The sequence below is a fragment of the Struthio camelus genome, chromosome 6, assembly GCF_040807025.1.
Source record: "Struthio camelus isolate bStrCam1 chromosome 6, bStrCam1.hap1, whole genome shotgun sequence".
NCBI lineage: Eukaryota > Metazoa > Chordata > Aves > Struthioniformes > Struthionidae > Struthio > Struthio camelus.
In genome coordinates, this window is record NC_090947.1 from 35,399,019 (window position 1) to 35,415,208 (window position 16,190).

Consider the following 16,190-nt stretch of genomic DNA (forward strand, 5'->3'; position numbering starts at 1 on the left):
TCTTTCCTGACAGCGGTTTTTGCAGTAAGTATCAACCATAGTCTCATAGAAAACTCAAAATTTTCTTTGGGTTTTAGGATGTGGGGTTTTACTTGTGTGTGTATATATACATGCACTTGTATATAAAAATATCCATATACACAAAATCTACTTCTGAGCATTACAAAAAACATAGTATGGCAGCTGACTGCTGTTTGCATCAACCCATGCCTCCAGAGCATACTATCACCATGTGTTTTGAAAGCCGCATTTTCAGAATTTCTCATCTTACTCGGATTCATTTCATGATTTGAGAAACTCCCTAGAGAAGACATTAGCTCAGGAATTACCTGGTACAGGCAAAGCATCGAGATGTGCCTTCCACATCCCTTGCCATGCTTGCAGCTTATATTCATGCATGTGAAATCCCCAGTTGCTGGTCAATATACACACGAAACACTGAAGAGATGGGAAAGCATCTCCCTTTCAGAACCAGAAAATACTAGCATTAAAGAGAAAATATAGTTCTAGGGATAGAGAAGGGTATTAGTACTTAAGGGACCTAATTTCCATAGTTAAAGAAAAAGCTTGAACAGTAAGGAATGTAACGTGTCCAAACAGAATAGCATTTCTATTTAATGAGTGTGACACACAAACTAATTTGTTCAGTGGTTTGGAAATGTCCAAAGTAACTAGTTTACATTACTGTAACTATCCTTCTTCTTCAAAACCCAAAATTTTATTTCTGAATATAATTCTGATTTTTGGCAAAACATAAGCCTACCTAAAGCTTTTATTCATACGAAAACTTGCTATTTATAATGAGGACCTGTAATAGCTTCTTTATTTTGTAAACAGTAAAAATGAAGTACAAAATCAGTGAATGAGGTACATTAAAGTCCTGGTTTTCCTCTAACATTTATTATCTGAGAAGTATTTAAAAAAAAACCAAAAACTGAAAATCCACAATAGTAATTAACATCTCTGCAAATGGATTTTTCCGAAAAGTCTTTGCAACAAAATTACCGAGAAACATCCATCTGTTTTTCTGCCTGGGGCATATAACATCAAATTTGTCTCTTAAAATAAATATTTTAGCCTTCTAAAATGAATAAAGAAAAAAACCCAACAAAACAAACAAACAAAAACCTTACACTTACCTTCACCAACCATTGTCACTCCTATTGACATTCCTAAGAATTTACTTTTTGTCCAGACATGAGCATTGACACACATCTTTCTCTCTACACATTCAGCATAAAACCCTGAGACGGGAGGATGGTGGGACACTTGCTCAGCTACAAATTTTACTGTATAATAGCCCAGCTCTGTTTGGCCTTCCAGATCTTTTGATAGAGTTACTTGCTCTGACAGGGAAGAAGCAGATAAGTTACTGCCTGCATCAGTGGCTACTTCACTCTTCGGCATCCTCCAAGAGCAGTGAAACGTTTCTCCAATGATGGGATTGTACGGTTTCTTCGCAATAGCTCCTTTGCGACCTTCATGAAATGAAGTGAGATAATATTCAACAAAGCGAATCATCCGGTCCTCTGGGGTAGTGCCATTTGTGATTGCAATGAAGAGATCCGGATGGGACATGAAGTCTGCATACATCTCCAACAACGATCGTTTCTCTAAAATGAAAGTGGGAAGAACCACCTGAAATAAAAGAAAACCCAAAAAGCTCCAGTAAGTACAACAAAGAGACTAGGGGTTTTTGGTTTTGGTTTTTTTGTTTGTTTAAGAGAAGGCCTCAGGAGGTTATTCTGTCCTGCTATGGGCACCACACTTTCAGACTGAAGTTCCTTGTTCCTCTTCTAAACTATGAGCAAAATAGAGACATAGGTCCTGAAAAAGCAATTTACAAGGGGAGACAAACAAAAGGGACTATTCAGGCTACAGATACTAAAAAGGACTGACATCCTTCAAAAACATAAGACAGCTAGAAAAAAGGGAATAGTGCATTCACCAGGTCTGTAGAGGAGAAAACAAGCAGGAAGGAGCTCAAACTACAGCAAAGACGACTCAGCAGAGGTTAGGAAAGGTTTTGTCTAACAGAGAGAACAGCACGCAAGTTATGCAAGTGCACCAGAAAGCTGGCAGAGTCTCTCTCAGAGCTGTTAGAGAGCAGCCTGGACAAGCATCCATCAGAAATAACATAGTATGAGTTGATCCTGTACCTCAGAGCAGAGGATTTTATACTTTTCCAGTTACAATCACCACTATAAAAATAGCAGTCCCATCTTTGCTGGGCCATGAGTAATAATATTGAAGGAGTGAGAGGCTGTGGGTATCAGTCTTTTTCTTCCCTGCAGTGGTAGTGAGAGCCTCTAGTAACTAACTCTATTGACATGAGCAAGAGAGGGTATTGCAGCCTTGAGACCAATACAGTCCGTTTAGACCAGCTGCTTTCCAAGAAGTAGGGCACAGACAGACACTTTTAATGGAGGCACTAGTTATGCTGAATACTTTGACTATATTGTTATAACACCAGCCTGGAATGTTAAAAGATGCTTTTCACTTCACAACCCTGAGATTTAACTTAAACATGATTTCAACAACTTCTTTATCTAGTTTTGAAGTCAGACTTGTTACACTTCAATGCTTTGTCTGCTCCCTACTAAAGACAATCCTACAAACACAGCCAAATGCCAATAATAGGAGGAAGATAGACCTAATAATTTGTTCTAAGAAAAACAGAACAAAACCAATTTCCATATAAATGGAATAATGACCTAAAGAGGAAGAATGACTGTAATGAATTCCTGATTATGCAGCAGAGGTTTAAGTTCAGCCCACAGGCAGCAGGACCTGTTCATACGGCCTTTTTTCTAAATTGAGAAATGCAAGCTCCACAATACAAGTGTCCCTAGTGGCCAAGTAGCTACTGCTCAAAAAGTCTGAAAAAAAGAAAAAAAAACACACACATAATTCCAAGAAAGAAAAAGAATGACTTCCTGGTTTAATGCCATTACCTGTAGAATCTAATTTTTCTTTTAAAAATATCTACTGCTTATGGTAAGAGATGTCTTTACAGGAGTGAAATGAATATAAGCTGGTAGCAGCCCAGCTCTTTCAGATTTGCTGCCCAAGTTGTGTAGTAGCAGCCGAGCTTTAATTTTTCAAAGCTGCTTGCTTTTGAAATCTGCACAAGAGTGTGAAAACCACTTCTCTCCCATAAAACTTTGCTCCTGATTCCTACAGCTATGAGCAAAAACAGGAGTGAGACTAGGACAGAGGAAGGGGTAAACAGACACCTGAGGGTGGGTGCCAGGGAACCAGAAGAAAACTTCTAGCAGCACGAATGCAGGTGCAGGGTTATGCAAGTTGCACGTGAAAGCACTAGTAATAAGAAGAAAGATCACTGAAGAAAAGTAGAAAGATAAGAATATGAAAAAAGTAAAAAACACAATATGGAAAGAATAAAGTATACCACAAAAGAAAATTGAGCCCGTTATAGGAAGGCCAAAAAAGGTAGGAAAAAAACAGAAAAAGACTGTGACAGAAGAGACATAGCCAGTTGCATTAAAACAAATCACCTCCCTCAGTACGTTTTAACTTAAAACTTACATATCAAACTGGAATATCAGACCTTAGGACCTGAGGTTGCTACAGGCCTCACTTTCACATGAAACTCAATAATTCAGTACAGGAATTGAGTTTAAAACAGCACTTCTACTGCAACTGGTCTTCACACTGCAGTTACTTACTCTTGTTAAGTCCATGCCAAGTTTCAGCTGAGATAAGAGATGCAAGATAACACTGCGCTGCTCTTCCACTGCTCCTAGATCATCTTCTTTATCATCACAGATATCCTCCAGCTCCTCATCTGGATTTACTTCTTCAGGTTCCTGGGATAAGAGCCATAAATATCAACCCAAATATATGATTGTCGAGACTATATCCAAGAAGACTTCATATTGAATACAATTGTCCATGTATTAAAAAAGACTAAACAAAACCCTTCAGAGAGCTACACAATAGGATCTACTCCCAAGATAATGTCCTTTTAAATTCTTCGACAGTTGTTTAAAACAACTAAGTGCAGATTTCATCTAGAGGACTCAGGCTAAGATTTATGACTGTCTCTTACCCCGGTCAGCAGAAAAAAAAAAAAAAAAGGAAAGAAAAAAAAGCTTAGAAGCAAATATGACATCTTTTCTGCAAGTTTTGTGACCCCAGAGAAGAGTTACAGGCATCTAGTACACACACACACAGTGAAACAAAAGCTAGCAGAAATCCCAACAGTCCTGAGTCCACCCACCACTACCGCAAGCTTTCCAGTGCTGCCATCAGGCTGGTATCATTACTCCCGAGGTTGCAGCAATGATCCAGCTACGGTTTGCATGACAAGGGTCTGGTAGTTCCTAGCTACACATGCTTACAAGCAATTAACACACCTACAGGGTAGTTAGTCTTCACTAGCACTATCAGTGCTGCTGCTAGTGCCAATCCTCATAGTAAAAGTGGAGATTTGCGGTGAAAAAACAAAACAAAAATAAGCAAGCAGCACAGTCAGGGTAGGATGTCTATTAGTTTAATGCATCCAGACAGACTAGCAGAAACATCATCAGCGCTGTTGCAACAACCGCCACCTCGCAAGCAGAAAGCTGAATGCTGCAGGCAGCCGAGGCACTCCTCAGCCCTCAAAAGCAGCGTTTTCCTCGCGCTCAGAGTCGGAGGAAGGCAGATGTAGAGGGCAGATGCAATGAACACTGCAAAAGGGCAGCAATATGCATCTGCCTAAACAAAGCCTGTTCCTCTGGACCTGCAGCCATCGAATCAAGGCAAAACTGCGAACACCCAACCACCAAGGAAAGCACAGGGGTCTGAGTCCTCATGCCGAGAGCCTGCAACCTGATTAAAACTGCAGTATCACACAGGTCGCTCCTTTCCACAGATGCTATATTGTTCCGCAATCATAAATAAGATAGCAGAAAACATCCAAGGGGAATGATAAGACTGGTCATAGCCCAGCTACAAGACAAGGCCATACGTCAAGCACTTGAACTCTTAACTTGCTTAGTTATTAGAAGGAAGGAGTTTTAAATTCATTTATTTTGAAGGTTCTGTTTCTTGACTTTGTGGCAGCTAGACAGATTTATTAAGAAAAAAAGAATCCATACACAATGGCCACTGAAAAGTCTCTGCACTTGCTATTTTGCTGTAAGATAGCAAAGTCAAACAAGATGCTGTTGTGGAGATATACAACCACATACAATCTTTTCAGAAGTATATAGTCTCAAACTGTGAGAGAGCAACTAGTATAAAAAGAATGTAATCACAATTTTCTAGCTTAGTTAGGAAAATAAGTTCTCCTTCCATAATCTCTGCTCTTTTATTTTAATATTTTGCACTTCTAATTAATTTTGACATAATAATATTATAATGATATAGACTGCTGCTGTAATTCAAATACATTAAGCCATCCTAAAGTCAGTGATGAGAATTGCTTAATTTAAGAAAAAAATGCAATAAGAGCTGGAAAAGAAATACAGATAGTCTTAATAACTGGAAACTGGCAGTTTGGTTTCTCACCTACTTAGGCAGCTTTTCTGGGGCTTATTTTGAGAGTGTCATAAATTCCAATTAGTTTTTCTGCACTTCAATTTCCAGTTGTTTTAGATCAAAATGCAATGGAACACAGCCCATTTTAATACCTTGCACTACTGTCCCAGTTTTCTCCCTCCTTTTGACAGCTAGTTATAGGAAGAAGCAAAGTTCATTGAAAAAGTAAAGTAGAAAAGTTTGTTTATTGCAACTGTACTCACTCTTCCTCCAACACAGCTAATTGAGGAGAAAAGTGCGAGAAGAATTCTAATTACATTATTTCTACATCATTTGATAAAAGCAGTTACAGATATTCCACAAAACCACTCCCTACAGAAAGGGGATTTTCACATTACCTTACCCTTGTTAGCTGGCCGGGCTCCGAAACGGACTGCTCTTCTCTGACAGATGCCGGCTTGTTTATCTCTGCTGAGAAATTCTGCGCTGCTCCATTTTTGAAGTGGTTTGACAGAGAGATCTTCGGTTCCAGCCAACTGATCGTTGTTCCTGAAGCAAAAGAAAGTTTACGCTGAAGCTTACTCATCCTCCAGAAGGTCAGTAACAGGTACTTTCCACAAAACAGCTTTTCCAAGAAAAAGCTGAAAGCAGCTAAGTCTTGCAGCAGCCAATCCCTTCAGCAGCCACGAAACAAAGGTGGTGCAATGAGACACCACCTTCGGTGATCATTAGCACGAACCCTGCGATTGGTGAGCTGTAATACATGCAACTTGTACCAGAGAAGCTAGCTGGTGTCATGCAAGGTGTAATCAGACACCACAGCAAGAACCCGATATCATGGGAACGTTAAGTAAACCTTATAATTTTCTTTAACGGGTATCCAAAAAAAGTGCTGCCCTGCTACCTTCTCAAACCCAAGTCAGTTGTAGAATAGAAACAGCTAAGGCAGAAAAAGTTATTTGGCCAATGCTTGCTCTGGAAAGGGCAGTTGTCTTTTCTCATCTGAAAGCAAGGCAAGTATGCTCTCTTGAATAAATAATAATCACTTTAAAAAAAAAAGCTGCTGCATTTGGAAAGCTGTCACCCACTCAATGATTCCAGCGTCTCTAGTTACTCCCAGCTATTTATCATGATGGATAGAGTTCCTCATTAATAATACAAATGTTCCGTTCTTTTTCAAAGGTTAATAAATTGCAGGTGACTCCAGCAAGTTTTTACTGAAAAATACACACACAGACTGTGACAAAGCTTCTTTCTAAGGCTGCAAACATCAATTAGGAAGTTGTAATTTCTAGTGCAGTATTGCAGTTTCCTGAACTTAAGAACCAAGAAGGCTACTCAATTTTCCTATATTGTATACAATCCTGTACTTCCAGATCTCTGTTACCTGGAACCAGGTCACATCCTCAGTTACAGCAGGCAGAGTAAGCTTAATTGAGAAAACAGTAGCATTATCAGCAGGAAATTACTGAGGAAAGCAGGGGGAGGGAGGAAAAAGAAAAAAGTACAGCTTTATTAACAGAACTAGGCAACTTTCTTCCCCTAGTAAGATAAACTATTTCCTTAAAGTCCGTTAATCATTAAACCATTAACACAGTGAATACCTCAGAATCATACAGAATATCTCAGTAGTTTAATTTTTTTTTTTTAGCTGTTTAAATAAGAGTTCCAAAGAAATCAGGAAACATGTTCAGAATCTCACTGTCACTCCTACCTTTCTAGAAGGCTATCACCTTTAAAATCTCTTCATAAATGCTATATGTTTTTTTCAAGTATAACTTTCAACATAGTCTCCAATTACACAACCTAGACTGCATTTAATCCATGCTGGCTGGCTATACATTTGATTAATTTGACAAGTCCTCCCTCCTTTCAGCCACTTTTAAAATAGCTTTCTTTATTATTAAGTTCCATTTAATTTTCCTTGCTAAATTCAGAGAGGTTTTAAAAAGTGATTCGAGGTACAAATTGTGTTTTAATTTTGTGAATGGACAGGATGTTTCTCTCTCAACAGGAAGACCATATTCAAATCTGCTCTTGACTATTTTGGGTAGCAAAAAGCTATTTTCTTTATTTGTGATCTTCTCTTCCTCTAAAAGTCTTCACTCCATATTTCTTTGCTCAGCTGCCAGCACTGCTGCTGTGCTACAACAGACTTCTTTATCTCAGTTTATAGCTGCCTTCACTTTCAACTTTTTTTCTTCTTCAAGAGTTGCAAATTACTATCACAATCCGCCTTTTTGATGACGAAGTACTTTCTAATCAATTACATGGTTTCGCTTCTAACTTTCCTAAATTCAAGTCAGCTGCTGCAAATATCCAAATCATCTCTAAGTCCCATTTATGTTACACCTTGATGTAGTTAGGGTATTTTATACTTTTCCACTTTTCGTTCTAATAACTTATAGCAAATTTGCAATCTTGTATTTTTTTTTTTAATCATTGCATTTTAAGCCCGACAAGCACTTACCCAACACATTCTGAATGAAATTTTACCAGACCCACAAAACTTTTAAAATGAAGGGAGAAAAAGTATGCCCTATTATACAGGTCCGTTGTTCATCATCATCATTACTTTTGTCCTTTATTGCATCTCACTCAACTAGCTTTTCTTTTTTTTTTTCCTTTCTTTTTTTTTTTTTAAATAAAAGAGGGAAAAAGAAAGAGGTTTACCTTCAGTCAGTTTGCATTTGTGCATTTGCCTGCAAGGCTGTTCCAGCCTCAGAAGGGAATACAGCTCACCTTAGTCTACATTTTAGACCAGGATGTTAACCCAAAATAAAAATACTGATGTATAAACAACATTTCTAATAACCTGTGCAGATTTAGAGCTTTGTATTCTAATGTTTCAACTAGAAATCAAAACGACACATATGTAAATGCTTTTCATAAGTATTAAAGTGGGGTGGGGGGAGGAAATAGAGAAAATGAGGAAAAATTGTAAGTTCAGCAGTTCAACTGACCACCAGGAAGTCCCACTCTGAAAAAGCTAACAAGAAACTAAGCTGTTTGCTCTGCCCATGAGAAATTGGATTTAGCAAAATAAGCATTTTCATAAGTGAAGTAGTACAGGCTTCATAGCTGTTACAAGATTCAGGTCTTTGTGAGCATTGATACCCACCTGCTGGCAAAGATCCCTTCTGTTGTGAAGCATGTTGTAACTGGAGAATATGGAAGCAGTCATTTAAGCAGTTCATGGTTGCCATGGAAGTTGCTTTGAGCATTAACAGGTCTTGATCCAAGGATGTAAGGTGACCGGAGGCAGGAAGGCTTTCTATGCTCCTGATCAAGTCTCTCTGCTGGCCCTCGGCCTGAGACATCATCTATCAAACAAAACAGTTTTAATCAGAAGACGATGGAAATCTGTTGTGATGGATGTCGAGTTGTGAACACAAAGGGTCCGGAAAGAGATGTTACAATATTAATAAAACAAGGTAATAAGATGTGCTAACTTCACAGGTAAAGTTAACCATACGTTATTGTGCTTAATGCAGCCACTAAAATTCCATGAAATGCATGATGAAATTCCCACTGCAGTACACGGCACTAGTATATTAACAAGCCAAGGAGCATCAAGACGCCTTCAAAAAAAGGTGAAGAGGGATTCAAACACGGCACATGCTGCAGTAAACATCAAGCACCTTCCATGCTTGGCTGATAGGGACAAGAGGGGAGATAAAAAAAAGAGACAAGAGTGTATGAAGACCAATTAAGCTCTGTGCTCTGCACAGCCTGGAAGGAGATAATCTATGAGGATCTTTCTACAGGTGTCAAGAACTTGTCACTCTTTACAAGATGGATTCAGTGCTTTAACAGACAAGACCTGTATCACACAGTTTGGTTCAAACTATACAGGATTCTTGTTTACTGTCTGCACTACCACCATGCTTAGGATGATTGTTTCACTGTATACCATGCAGAGAGAAACCACAGGATTTTTGCCTTTGTGATGTATTGAAATCAAAGCTTTCTGACAGTCATTTTTCCCTCCTGCTCTCCCCCAAGCTGCTTCTCTCCTTCCTTCCAAACCAGGCTATTCAAGCCTACATCATGGAACTTGCAACAGCACAGATTTCTTGCCTGAGAAATACAATTTCTTGCCTGAGAAATACAGTGCCAAAGCATCTTGGCCATCAAGAAGCACACTGAGGTCTTTGAAAAAACTAAACGCTTTTTCCTTCGAACTCACAGAAGCAAAATACTGCCCGATTTTCTTCGGATCATGGGGATGAGCACAGGCTTCTATACTTGCTAGCTACTTTTCTGAGAAGATATAACAGTGTTATCGTAACTGGGTATCACTGCTCTGCAATCATTATACATTCTGGCAGTTAAGTTAAACCTAAGAACAGATCAAAGAAGCAGAGCAGGAGAACGTCTTAAAAGAATCCAGGATGCATACATGCACGTCTGCTACAATACTGGTCAGTTTGTTAATTTACCAGTTCTGGCAGTGTCTATTTTCCTTCAGCATCCTGGCCTGCAATCTCTTTCAGGAATTGCTTTTAAGGTTTTATACAATAAATACTCAAACAATACACAGTCATTCAACCTCACAGTATGCAGCATTTGGAACATTTTAGGGCTTGGCTAAATAGCATGCTAAAGTGTGAATTTGCAGAGCACGTGGCTCTTTGAAAGTGGAGCGAACAGGCACAGTCAGCCTTTAGCATGTCCTAAGGGTGACAATGCAGAAAGGTAGTAAAATACTTTGTTATATAGGCTCGCTTATGCAAACACACCAGTAAATAGCAGAACATATGTCATATCTTCTTCCAATCATGAATGTATTACTTAAATCCTTGTGTAAAAGTTTTTTCCAATACTTTGAGCAGTTCTGCTGCATGAAGGGGGAAACAAAAAAAAAAAAAGCAAGCAAGCATGCCACAGAAGATTAGTTGACAAATCATCACAGCTCTTCTGGTGATCTTCGCTATTAGTATTTATGCTGTGGTAGCACCCAAGCACCTCGTTCCGGCATCGATACCACTTCACAGGACACTGCAGAGTCATGGAAAGCAACAATGCCTCCCTAAAGATTATGACACTAATGTAATGTAACGGGGAACTCCGCGTCTAGCCTCAGAGACTAGTTGGGTGCATCCCTACAAAAAGGGAAAATAAAGTCCAACTGCACAGATGTACAGAAGAGTGTGACAAGATACGTTACCACATCACAAACAATGCCCTTTTCTTAAGGCAATAGAACCAGCAATGCTATATTCAACATTCAGTTTCAAATAGGTATATCTCCCCTTCCAAAGGGCACACTTTTTCCCCTCGTATGTGCTCAGACTTGTAAACAAGAGAGAGAGAGGCCTCCCCCAATAGAACTAACTGAAAACTCTGAATCTGTCTGGAGTACGCTGGTCATAGTTCCTGTTTTGCAAACGTACATGCCTGTAATTAGTGCAAGTCGGCATAAAGATCCTCCTAGATCTCTTGTTTTGCAAGAATTCCAAGTCAGCAGCAAGACATATGTGGTCAAGAACAAGGGGAAGAAGTAGAAGGGAAAGGGACTGACAAAAGAGCCAACTACAGTGCATTCATGGGCAAATTAAAAGAGAATCAACACATAGCAGGCACTTAGGAAGAGAAGGGTTCTTTCCATAGCTAATCAAACCAGGTTTGCATTTATTCAAGCTGTATAATGCTCAAGTGTAGCAGTCATACACCTGCCCTTTGTTATTTTAAATATTTTAATTGTATATTAAAACCAAAAAATTGAAGGCATTGTACATGACAAGCAAAAATATGCTTCAAAAAGCTAAGCATAGTAACTTCAAAATTTGGAAAAGCTACCTTTACCGAGGATTCCTTGAGTCCTGTAATTAGGTTTCTTACTGTTTGGGTTTTTTCAAAGTAAGGAGGAATGATTTTTCTTAGCATTGCAAGAAGTGCAGAAAATAATATTCATGTTCTCTTTTGATTGTTACTCAGTTTGGTGACACAGCATGACTATTTAAAGCAGTGACTTAAAAGTTACACTTTGGTAGGAGCTTTAGATTTATATGATCTACAGAGTAAATATTCACGAGTTAAAAATCAATCAGCAGTCAGTCAATTACCGTCAATCAAGATGAGCAGGTTATTATTTCTGTCTTTTGCAAAAAGACACTAAATCTGAATGAATAGTCAATGAAAATATGCTTCTGAATTGCTCATTTTATTTTCCTTTCTTCTCAATCACATCCATCCCTTGACAACTTGGCCACGTGAATTAGCATACCAGAAAGTAATATTAATATTCTTCAGGATCAACCATGACCAAGATCCCCTTAGCCATATGGGGTACAAGAGGATCTTAGCCAATTTTTCTATTATTTGATATGGGGAGGGAGTAGCACATGACATAACAGTATCACAGTACACAGGATTATACTTTGCTACAAGGTATACCGTTGTTAGCTGTGCTAGGACTTGCAAGGATCAAAACATGCGAAATTCTGCCTCAAGTGTCAGGATATTATTGCAGAGCATAAAGTCAAAGAACATACTCTGCATGCTTCTAACAGCAAATTAGGGCAGGTTACTTGTACTAAATTATTATTGCAGAGCTGTGGAAGGATGTGTACAACAGTAAAACCATCTAGGAGTAGCAGGTTTCTCCACCATACTAAAACAATACGACAGTTCTTTCAAAAGATCATTTAAGGCATACAAACCTCTCTAACATCCACAAGGTGATCTGGCTGCAGGATAGGAACTCTTGACAGTCTGTGCTGACCAGCTGACCATCTGTGATGTCCAACATTAAAAAATGAAATTGCATTTTGGCTGGGTCTTCTTTGCACACCAGGAGAGTTGCCACTTCCTTGGGATGCAAGAGAGAAGCTGCGAGATTTCAGAGGAGGGTTGTTCTAGTGAATAAATAAGCATATTAAGAAATATTTACAATTAACTCCTAATACCCAACAAATATTCTAATTTGAACCATATAGCAGAATGTACTGTTAGCAACTGCTAAATAAATATTTTGCACTAGCTGTTGACAGTTGCCCTGCTTTACAGTTTGATTATAAGCAATCTGCGAAACGTGACAGACCAATATGTAACACTTCATCTGATTTGAAGATTAGCCCTTGATGCAATAGTACTAAAAACTGAATTCATCCTAAATGCACTGGCAGGCTTTTGAATGGCTTTAACGTCTAGTGAAAGAAAAGTAAAGTTCCCAGCCCAAAGGAAGGGCTTCAATAGCACTAAAGACTATTTCATTATCCGTTAAGAAAATGCAAAACCACTGGAACACACTAGACTAGCACTCTGATCTTTTTCGGTCTGCCTGCTTTTTATACACCACCTCAAGAGTACCTGATCCAGGAGAACCATTCAGCTCTTCAGAAGCGACAGTGATTTCACTTTGTTTCATTACTAAATCATATTTTATTACAATTTGGTGATTACTCAGAGGGATGTTTCTTGCCATGAATTTCAAGCCCAGCTACTCTCCTTTGGCAGTACTTGTCCTAGATCTGCTTTTACCACCAGCCTAAATAATTTTTGCCCAAGAAAATATCAGTCACATGATACCTTGCCAATAGCTTCCGTGTGATGTTGCGTGCATATCTGTAGCCTGCTAACCCAGTGTTGCCGCTCTTTAGCATCAGTGGCTAATAAAAGCAAACCAAAAGGATTATGTAAAAGACGACACAATATGAACAAAAGACTGCTTCATTCTTTAAGACAGACAAAGGACTTCAAAATTACAGAATATCTTATCTAAAGCTTGTTCAAATAAGCTGTAATTAGCTACAACATTTAATCAAGTTCAACATAAACGGTATGTATTTTATTCATTTTGTGGCACAAAAACTTCAACCCCCCCCCCCCACCACCACCACCACCAAGTTTTTAACCCAACTACATGATATGTATTTTTTCCTGGGAGACAAATAAGGGACCGTGAACAGGAAAAATAGGACAGCAAGCCTTCAGGGGAACACATGCTAAAAATATCATCCTAGATTTCTGTAGTCCTAAGAAACTAAAGAACAGGCTTCTACAACCAACAAGAAAAAGCTAGTATGTTAACATTAGGACTAGTGTAGCCCTCTACAAGCATCAACACAGTACTGTTATGTAAAGTAATTTGAAAAATTCTGAATCAGTACAATTTAAGGACAACTGTATATGAAGGTAAACCCCCCATCCTATTCATATTAAGTTCACGGTCTTCTGAAAAAAATCAAACCCAAAGATTATAGAACCATCCAAAGAAAAGGATGGCTCGTAACTAAGGGTGGGATGACAGTTTCATGCATAGCGCTCTCATTGTGGCAGTCTGCCAAACAAGCTCTTTTGCTTTGGATAAGAGATGGACACGCAACCAAACCCAGAACTGAAGCCACAGGTGACAGACAGGAGCGTCCTCTAGTGGAGGAGCACTCTGTCTGGTAACTGAAGTCCTACCTCTTAGTTTATACTGCTCCCCACTGGCAGCATTAACTGTGAAGGTGTGAGAGTCTTCATCGCTGGGTGAAATCACAGCCCCAGCTAGCTGCAGGGTACCCCTGGGCTTTAGATGCCTAGACTGTTCATTCACAAAGTACTCCAGTAGGCCAGCGTCATTGTTTAAAACGAAAAACCTGCAATGGTAACAAAGCAAACACACAAAACAAAACAGCTCGTTATTTTCCTTTTTAAGGAGGAACTAGCGTCTAACTTCTTAATCATGCTCCAGAACATTTGTTTTACTAACCCTGGCTTGTTATTCATCTTCATACTAGTTTAAGAAAGTTTCTTATGCTTTCTGAAATACAGCTTAAAGTTTATCTAACAGGAAATGAAAAAAAAAAAAAATCACTGCATTAAATACCAAACAGTCTGAGGCACGCTCGTTTAGATGTTGCCAATAATCAACCTTGTTAAAACAAAACAAAAAACCAAAAACTTACCGATACTGCCAACCAGTGACGAGATTGGTGTATTTCATTAAATAGCCATAAATATTTTCCATGTGATCACTATTACAAAGAAGAAAAATGAAGAAGAAAAACAGTCAGCCGATATCAAATATACTGCAGATCTTCACAGCTTTTGGTCATCGTTTTCTATTCTCTGCAAATTCATTTCAGTAAACTGTTCAAACTTCATTTTTTAGAACGATGCTACCATTTGCATAAAATTACCAACAGTTAACAGATTTTTCAGCCCCATCTCTACAGCTATTTCATAAAACAGGCAATTTAACCAGACTTACTGGACTATTTCCAAGCATAATTAGTTTTACCAGTACTTGAAATTTATGCAACAGATACTTCTGGACACATTTATACAATTTTAAGTAATTACAGACTTAGTATCCATACTTCTGCTTCCTTCTCCCTCTAGGCAAGCTTTGTATTTTTGGACTCCTGAATTCACCATCTTACTCTTAGCAATCTTGATCAGGGTCACTAACCAAAAACAAGGACTAGGTATTCCTAGACTAATATGATTCTTCTACTCATCCTTAACTCCAGGATCATTCCTAACTACACCAAATACTCTCCCAAAGACGTTCTATAGAGCACAACGTGTAGGAGCACGTCACACCAAGATATTCAGAAATATAAAACAAGTGCCAAAACATCTCCTTCTCAGGCTTGGCAGGAAAATCCAGTAGTCTTGCTTTCAAAGCCCAAACTTGCAACGTACACCAAAAAAAGAACCTGCGTAAGGCATTTAGCACCGAGGCTTAACATCGCTACAGACAAAATATATTATCGTTTCTGGAAATTAATTGTTCAAAATAAGGCTTACAAGTTTAATGGCTACAAACTAATCTTATAAACCCAGTTTAAAGATCTATTTTATAGAGCACATCCCATAATCCCTCTACTCTTAGAGGAGCACGCACACTTTGAAGAATATATGCTTTCAGACAGCTACTCAGGCTCTACATGAGAAAGTTTCCTACTATTCCAATGAGGAACTGAAACACCAGGACCCAAGTATCAGAGACTAACTATTTCCTATTCAAGAGAAAGCTATTTTTAAGTCATTTAAAATAGATTTTAAATGCCAGTAGCTTGTAATATTTTGAAGATTAAGTGAAAATTTATTCAAGTCCATTGGAGGAGCAGTCTTGGTCACTAAGGAGTAGAATTACTTCTACTTTAGCAAGAGCGGAAAGGCTGGGAAAAACAGAATTACAAGAGTCAAGGGATCAACTTTATTTACAGATTTTGGCTGCAAACATAAATGAAGTGTTCACAGCAGCTTCAGCTGTTAGACTAAAAATTAGTGCAAATTTCAGTTAAAATGGTGTCACTTAGTATCACTGAATAAAATGGATATCTGAAAATTCAATTGAATTGAACGTTAGACTAAGCTCCATCCTAAACAAAGCTATTTAGGATGCCACTAATGAAGACAACCTCAGAGTAAATCACTGCCATAAGGGGAAGTTTATGTGCAGTAATACTGTCTTACAGATAGATGTAAAAAAAACTTATTTTTGAAGAAAAACAAGTAGCAGCTGCTACTTTTCTGTTTTGAAATGTAACATTAAAAAAATAAATATTCTGGTTATTATTAAGCAGAAGGACCCTGTAGCAGCCAGTATTGGGGTAGTATGTTGCAACAAAGTGCAATCAGAGGAGCTACCTAGGAATTTAATCTGTAATAGTTCATTAAGCAGCACTACACAGATAAAAATAACACCCAAGAGAATAGAGGGGATTCAGGCTATCATGTTTTAAATGCACAAAACCGCTGAG

General features: G+C 38.4%; 1 protein-coding gene across 3 annotated transcripts in view; it reads right to left on the reverse strand.

The window, feature by feature from the left end:
- Window positions 1-16,190, reverse strand: part of OSBPL11 (oxysterol binding protein like 11) — a 39,694-nt gene that overhangs the window by 9,069 nt on the left and 14,435 nt on the right. For all 3 annotated transcript variants that reach the window (XR_011141969.1, XM_068949124.1, XM_068949123.1), the window contains 8 exons: window positions 14,385-14,453; window positions 13,900-14,075; window positions 13,021-13,100; window positions 12,153-12,347; window positions 8,609-8,810; window positions 5,891-6,036; window positions 3,690-3,830; window positions 1,140-1,638 (listed from right to left, as the gene is read on the reverse strand). Coding sequence is in view for 2 of the 3 variants with exons in the window: in XM_068949123.1 (XP_068805224.1) it covers window positions 1,140-1,638; window positions 3,690-3,830; window positions 5,891-6,036; window positions 8,609-8,810; window positions 12,153-12,347; window positions 13,021-13,100; window positions 13,900-14,075; window positions 14,385-14,453 (1,508 nt within the window). In the remaining variant the exon portion in view is untranslated. The remainder of the gene's footprint in view (window positions 1-1,139; window positions 1,639-3,689; window positions 3,831-5,890; window positions 6,037-8,608; window positions 8,811-12,152; window positions 12,348-13,020; window positions 13,101-13,899; window positions 14,076-14,384; window positions 14,454-16,190) is intronic.